The following is a 6,835-nucleotide window of genomic DNA, read 5'->3' as shown; positions in this document are numbered from 1 at the left end:
ATTCAGATTCATCCAAATTAATCAACAATGTGTGGTTTATTTGAATGTCATTTCTTAGAGAGAAATTTATGTGTTGAATGATAACATCCGGACAACATAACTACATAGTTCAGATGTTACTATCTGGAGCGTAACGATTATTGCATAATCAGTTTCATAAACCTGCTAACATATTTTCTTAAACTTTTTTAAAAATTATTTCCTTCTTATTATTCAATAATTGTGTTTGGTAACACAGTTAAACTATATTTCAACATCGTAAACAATATAATCGTCCTAAATTATAGGTAATGTACATATGTATCTCTTATCATTGAACAACAATCCATTTTTATTCATAGTGGAAGTTGTCCAGAAAATATCCTCCGGAATCTTATAAAATTTCTCCAAATTAATTCTCTTAGTTTTCAATGGTTGTTGACGTAATTGATAGATTAATTAAAACCATTTCAGAAGAATTAGAATGTGGTGTTATAATGGATGTGTATGGAAGTATATTTCCAAAATCGTGAAGGGCAATTTTGAGTTTTAATAGAGTGGTTCATCACCATTAAGGATGGAAAAAGCAACCCCTAATTCACTAGCAATAGTCAGCATACTCCTTGTTAAGGCCTTATAATTGCGGCATTGAACAAACGGGTATTGCTTTTCACACCACATTTTTATAAACACTCCAGCTCCGTTTTTATAATACACCAGCTTAGAATAAATTGCATGTTTTTCCTATATCTAGAATTTAAATTTCAGAATGCAAAAATAAACTTTCCAAATCAACTTCCAAAAATATGCAGAAAGAGCCATAATATACACATGATTCTATTGCTGTATTTTTTTTGTTCAATTTAGTATACGGAAACATAAATAATTTTGACACTTGGACAAAATTTATTTAAACCATTTAGTGAATCTAACTGTCAAAACTATAGGTACATGGGTACAATTGTAAGTGTCACTTTCAAAATGATCTGTGTCTTAAAAGATAAAGTAAATAAAGAGTTAATAGAAGTAGCCACCAGTAGTATATATATACTACAGAAAGATCTTCAGATGCAGCATTCATTCTAAACATTGTTCTTCCCTTATCGGTAATTGTCGAACAAACCGATGCTCAGCTACAATAACGCGAGATGTCAGGCCGATGGGAGGAAATTCATACCTGTTGAACTAAGAGTTGAATATTAAAAGAAAAACAAGGGGGTTTCATAAGCAGTCCATGAAAAGTTCTAGTATCATTGCTAATACTTTTCTCTGCAACTGTTTAAAATTACAATAAAACAAGACTTCAATATGCTCAATTATAAATTTTGAATTATGTGCTTCCATAGCAACATGATGTATGCTATTGTGCTGTTACTCATTTAAGATTTTGACATATGATTTGAGAAATTGTAGCCGAGAAGCTTACGCTGATTGAACCTAACAATTAAGTTCTTTGTCTGGTGGAGCATATGCAAGTCTATATGTATGAAGTAAAGAGTGATTCAATCCAATGGGATTGGCTTTTATTCCTTCTTGATCGGTATTCTCAGCATCCATTTGATTAATCCATTATTTCTAAAACAACAAAGAAAAATCCACCACAGCAATATTAGTTCTTCAAATAAAGTTTAGCATACAGCATTTGAAAAGTTTCATGAAGAAATAAGTTGTTTGTATAAGCTCTCATAAATAGTCTCTCAAGTACTCATGTGAATCAGAAGGTTTAAACCAAACAGATCCTAAGTGAGATACTATTATGAGAGCTGGGAACTGACTGAGGCAAGAACTTGCTATACAAAACAAACAAGGTTCATATCAATCATAACTCACAAATCATACTTGTAAGTTGTAAGGCGAAATAGTCCAATTGGATCAAATTTAATCAACAAAAACCAGCTTTTATAGGATGACCTACAAGATGCAAAAACAGTAACAAAAATCGCTCATTTGCAGAATTTACAGATTAATCACAGAGATTAACAGCTTTAATATGATATGCTTACCAGACTAACTGTCGTCAATAGAAGCCAACCGGTTCTAATGCACAAAAGCTCAATCCATTGCGCCTGACATATGGAATTAAAAATGCAAAAATAAGACAGAATGCAACCGGTTCAACCATTCCAACGAAGCTGAGTTCAGTTCACTGTGACTGCTGCAGCAACGACGGCGAATAACGATGTAGACCGAGAATCGCAAATCTATAAGAAATGTAGCCGCTCAAGGCGCGTGTTTAAACAGCACTAGTCTTGTGTTAATGATTAATTCTTTTCTTTTCAATGATGATTCTTAATTTCTTAATTTTTTTAAACTTCAATTTTTAAATGAATTCTTAACTTATAATCACTTAAATTAAAGGAATTTATTTGCTGTGTGAAATTTGTACATTGGTTCTAATCTATGCAGTTATTAAACTCACCTTATTTGATAGTTTTGGAAAACTGGACTTTACAGCTGATGCATCTGATGAAGTTCCTTTGGTGGTGACATTTTTCTAACATTCACATAACATGTAAATTAAATCTCTTACAAATCATGTAGCAGAAACATAGGGCTAAATAATACTATATACTTTATTAAGAATATATAAACTTTGGTAACATTTAATGATGGAGGACGCCCAGCACACAAGTTTAGTGCAGTGGCGGCGGTTTTTGATAAATTTGTAAAAAAGAATGTTTTTTTTTTTCTTCTTATTGAATCACTAATTAAAACCAATAATTATGGTTTTATAAGAATAATGAAATAGATTTATATATATGCTATGTATATATGGATTGATTTTGATGAAATGAATCTATACTCCAGGGTTGTCTTGTTGAAAAACGCGGTTGTGACAACTCGGATTGCAGGGGTAAGGACAGTCAATTTGATGGAAAAGCCTTCTTTCATAAAACCAATCTGCTACAGCTTTCGCAACGGTCTGCAAGGAAAATCAGCCATTCAGTTGCAAAATACTTATTAGTTTGGATTCGCTGAAGCGGCTGCAGAGTCGTTGGAACAAGGTACGGTTGGATTTGGACTAGAATCCAACGACCTTGCAGCTGTGGCTTAAGATTCAGAAGAAAAAAAAATAGTTCAGCTTCTTACTGTTTTGGCCAATAATGGAGAATCACTTCTAAACCATGTTTCTTGCATTTCTGTTTGGCAGTGAGCATAGCAAGAGTCTATGAACATTCCTTTGGATGGAGAGTTTCCTAGAACAGTCAATGCCCTTAGAAATTGTGTTCTAAAGCCTGAAAATCGAGTTATGATAAAAGTGAAGTTAGACAAATTCTGTAATATCTCGCAATTAGGATGTGAAAACCTATGAAGAAAATAAAAGAGTTAAGAACAGAATATTGACCTTGCATTAGATCTAGTTGATTAGAAGAGCAGTTGTTTATATCCATCTTGCAGCTATGCCAGTGTCCTTGAGGATCAGCAACACCCGGTGCCAAAATGTTCTTAATCTGAATCAAAGCAATATTATCTCGAGGATCAGGACTACTCAAATAAACTGAATTATGTTGAGCAACAGAATAATCTAACCTGCCATGAGTCGTATGCCGCATTTACAAAGAAAATAGGTGTAGTGATTTGTGATACAACATATTGAGGGAAAAAGCACTGCAACACAGTTCATAACTCAGAAGTGTTAGTATTTAGCGACACCAAAAATGGGATCGAATCCAGACACATGCATAAAATGTTGACATGGCCAAACCACTAGGTTGGAGCATAAGGAATAGTAAGTAGTAACACCAAAAATGAAATTGCAAAGGCAGGAAAATAGTAACATACCAGCCTTGGACTGAGCCTCGAAGTGCATGATCTCGGCAAATTCCTTGCAGATCCCTAAAATAGAGAGAAAGTCAGAGTAGAATATTTTAGACCTCCCTCGAAATAAATCTTCACAAAGCGTAATTCAAAAAAATAAATGTTTTCTGTGTGTGTGGAAACACAACATATGCAAGTGTTATCTAATTTGGTAAATGATCAGAGTTAAGAAGGCTACATGTGTTGTTACAATTTGACCGAAGAACTCTTCGATGTGCTGTGTTCCAGATACATCTCTTCTGTTTACAGAAACATATCGAATCAAATAAAATTATATAAGGAACGTCAAAAAGATTCGGAAAATGTTAGTCAAGAAGCATGCAATAGGTGCTACTTACGCGTTGATAAAGTAACCAGCATCTGAGAGGCATTTCACTTTAGCACCTAGCGGGAAAAGAGCTCGAAAGCGATCACAATGAAGTATTGAAGTTAAACCACCAGCTGAACATCCTGAAATAATAGCCTGCAGTTGCAAGTTTTGGTGAGCGATTAGCAAAATAATAAAGAAGAAAAAAGTGGCAAATCATTAGTGTTTTCATACATTTTGAGCATTTTTCATTCCTTTTGCTAGCAAATCCTCCATGACAGCATTAAAAACTCTTGCTCCTCTGAAGTGCAACTTTGTTACCTGATTCACACCTACTAGTAAAATTTCATCTCACACAAAAAATAGGAAAAACTAAATTTTTTGAAATTCCTCGAGTTTTGTAAAACTTACCGGATTTACAGCTTCCACATCACCAGTAAAAGATGAACCATCACAATATCTAACCTTGATTTTGTTCCAATTGTAGAAATCTGCAATTCACAACAATCATTAGAACAAAATTTAAGATTCATGAAAAGAAACAAGATCCATTTACTAGTACAAAAATACCTGGATTGAACATTCTCCTGTTATTCAAAATTCCTGAAAAGGCAATTTGATTAGCCATCCGCTTAGATGAACCTAAACGGTTCATCTTACGCCCAAGGCATGTAGTGATATTGTTGCACCATCCTCCTCCCTAACAAAATCAAAAAAATCAAAATTAAAATTCATCGCCAATAAAGGTGAATCTTCCATGATCGATGGCAATTTGTAGAAAAGTACAAACCTCAAATTGAACTAACCAACTGTTAATTCCTTTTCCAAATCCTCTATCTAAATGGTAAGCTGGTGGACTACCATCCAAACAAACTGCACAGTATTTAAAACTTCAATTTCTCAATTACCATAAACATCAATCAAAATAGTAGACAGACATCAATATTCAATAGCACAATCAGAATCTTGTTTGAATAGATTTATTTGAACTTATATATTAAGCTGTTTTCAGGTTATTTCCATTAGCTCTTCAAAAGAGCTTATCATAAGCTTTTTTCAGGTTATTTTCATTATCTCTCCAGGATAGCTTATCACAAGCTGTTCTCAGCTGATTTTCATTAGCTCTCAAGGATACCTTATAGCTTATGATAACAGCTTATACGAAAACAATTCGATCTTTTGTTATAGAAATAACTTAAACATAAACACTCATAAGAAAAGTGTTTATACTACAAGTCCTTAAGTAATTTAACCAAACAAAACCCAAAAAAGCTAGCCAACTAAGAACATACACACAGAAAAAGAAGGAAAAACTCCTAACCGGCTCCTTTTGTTACCGCGCTCTTGACATAAGTTATCGGCACATAACCTCCTTCTGCCTTCAGCAATACCAGTACAAACACCAGAAGATTTAACTTTAACCATTGGCCTAATCTCATGCTCTCCATTCTGCACAAACCCAACAAATGTGAAACAATAATTTTATGGTGGGAAAAATAATCCATTTTGATGTCTTGCATTGAAAGATAAGCAGATAAAAAGGAAAGGAGAAAAAGAATATGAAATATTTTTTTAAGGAATCCAATGTTCTTATCAAACCATATTCATGAAAACTTTCAAAAACAATATGGAATGGAATATTTCCACTTTATATCATGATCTTAGTTAGGACCAATGAATTGCTTCATTCAAAGGGTACCTGAAAACTCAATCCAATTCAATAAAAAAATCGACTTTCACTTCATATATAGGCCAAAACGATTCATCAATCCAACTCAGACCCAATATCATATCATAGAATCTGAATCCAAAAACTGAAACTTTATTCGAAACCCACAAATAAATTGTACCTGAATTGAAAAAAGAAACGGAAAGTTTGTTTTTTGAGGTGAGTTTGGTGATGGGTTGTGAAACGAAGAAACTAAGAAACAGAATGTAACTAACAAAAAAATAAAGAATGATTGATGAGTGGTGACGCAAATGTTGAAGAAAGAGAGTGGAATTAGAATTGGCTGTTAATATTCTCGAATTTATGTTGTCGTTGTGTGAATGGTGAGAGAGAGAGAAGAAGAGTACAAAGATTTTCTGTTTTGGCAGAGAAACCAAGAACCGACAGTCATTTGCACAGAGAAACCATGCTGAATAAAAATGTGGGTAATATTTATTTATATACACTTTTTTAGAGCACACAATGGTGACAGAGAGAACACACTAAGCAGCTTTATTTGAGATTTTCTATTCTTAAAAAAGCAAGGTTGGATCTTTTTTTGTGTTAAATACATTGATGGTAATATTTTTATGTGCTGCTATATGCTATGGCCTATTTATTTATTTATTAGCAAGGACATAAATTCTTTATGAAATGAGTAGACGAATTCATTTGTTATCATAAATAATGTCATTGTAAAAATGGGTAAATGGTAGATTGGCAAAGGGGTAATCCCGCTGCACCGCACTTGCAAAAGTCCACCAAAAAACACAGCAGATGAAACGGTTATAGTAAAAGAGTACGGACTTAAAATTTTAGTTTGATAAAAAAAATGGAAAAAACAAATATTTCAGACGAGTCAGTTTAACTGCGGAGTTCTTATGAAACGGGCTACCGAAAAGAAGATGCACCCCACAAATCAACACGGGTCTTTTCAGCATACTTTGACCTTACTCGCACGCTTAACTGTGGAGTTCTTATGAAACGGGCTACCGAAAAGAAGATGCATCTTGTTGGTATAG

At 33.6% G+C, this 6,835-nt stretch overlaps 1 protein-coding gene across 6 annotated transcripts; it reads right to left on the bottom strand.

Moving 5' to 3' along the window:
• Positions 1 to 865: 865 nt before the first annotated feature.
• LOC131651880 (pectin acetylesterase 8-like) lies at positions 866 to 6,314 on the bottom strand. Of its 6 annotated transcripts, XM_058921603.1 has the most exons (18): positions 5,956 to 6,314; positions 5,398 to 5,554; positions 4,896 to 4,978; positions 4,676 to 4,805; positions 4,517 to 4,596; positions 4,340 to 4,426; positions 4,137 to 4,261; positions 3,977 to 4,037; positions 3,763 to 3,816; positions 3,511 to 3,588; positions 3,326 to 3,431; positions 3,070 to 3,215; positions 2,783 to 2,902; positions 2,399 to 2,473; positions 1,983 to 2,045; positions 1,819 to 1,890; positions 1,406 to 1,554; positions 866 to 1,156 (listed from the first exon to the last, which is right to left on the bottom strand). In XM_058921603.1, the coding sequence occupies exons 2-16, from the start codon at positions 5,528 to 5,530 to the stop codon at positions 1,879 to 1,881; spliced, it is 1,353 nt and encodes a 450-aa protein (XP_058777586.1). In that variant the 5' UTR covers positions 5,531 to 5,554; positions 5,956 to 6,314; the 3' UTR covers positions 866 to 1,156; positions 1,406 to 1,554; positions 1,819 to 1,878. The 6 variants fall into 6 exon arrangements, with proteins under 6 accessions (XP_058777586.1, XP_058777587.1, XP_058777585.1 ...); XM_058921604.1 differs by having other exon boundaries at positions 866 to 1,554; positions 1,810 to 1,890; XM_058921602.1 differs by having other exon boundaries at positions 866 to 1,554.
• Positions 6,315 to 6,835: the final 521 nt, after the last annotated feature.

The sequence above is a fragment of the Vicia villosa genome, linkage group LG2 (genome assembly GCF_029867415.1).
Source record: "Vicia villosa cultivar HV-30 ecotype Madison, WI linkage group LG2, Vvil1.0, whole genome shotgun sequence".
Taxonomy (NCBI): Eukaryota; Viridiplantae; Streptophyta; class Magnoliopsida; order Fabales; family Fabaceae; genus Vicia; species Vicia villosa.
Note: the sequence above shows the minus strand (reverse complement) of the source record. Positions and strands in the feature narration are given on the sequence as shown.

Excerpts from the sequence above, each read along its gene's own strand:
- LOC131651880 (XM_058921604.1), bottom strand. The coding sequence starts at position 5,530 with ATGGTTAAAGTTAAATCTTCTGGTGTTTGTACTGGTATTGCTGAAGGC. Across the intron at positions 4,979-5,397 it reads TTTTCCTTCTTTTTCTGTGT|TTTGTTTGGATGGTAGTCCA; the intron begins GTATGTTCTTAG and ends AATACTGTGCAG. Across the intron at positions 4,806-4,895 it reads GTTGGTTAGTTCAATTTGAG|GGAGGAGGATGGTGCAACAA; the intron begins GTTTGTACTTTT and ends TGATTTTGTTAG.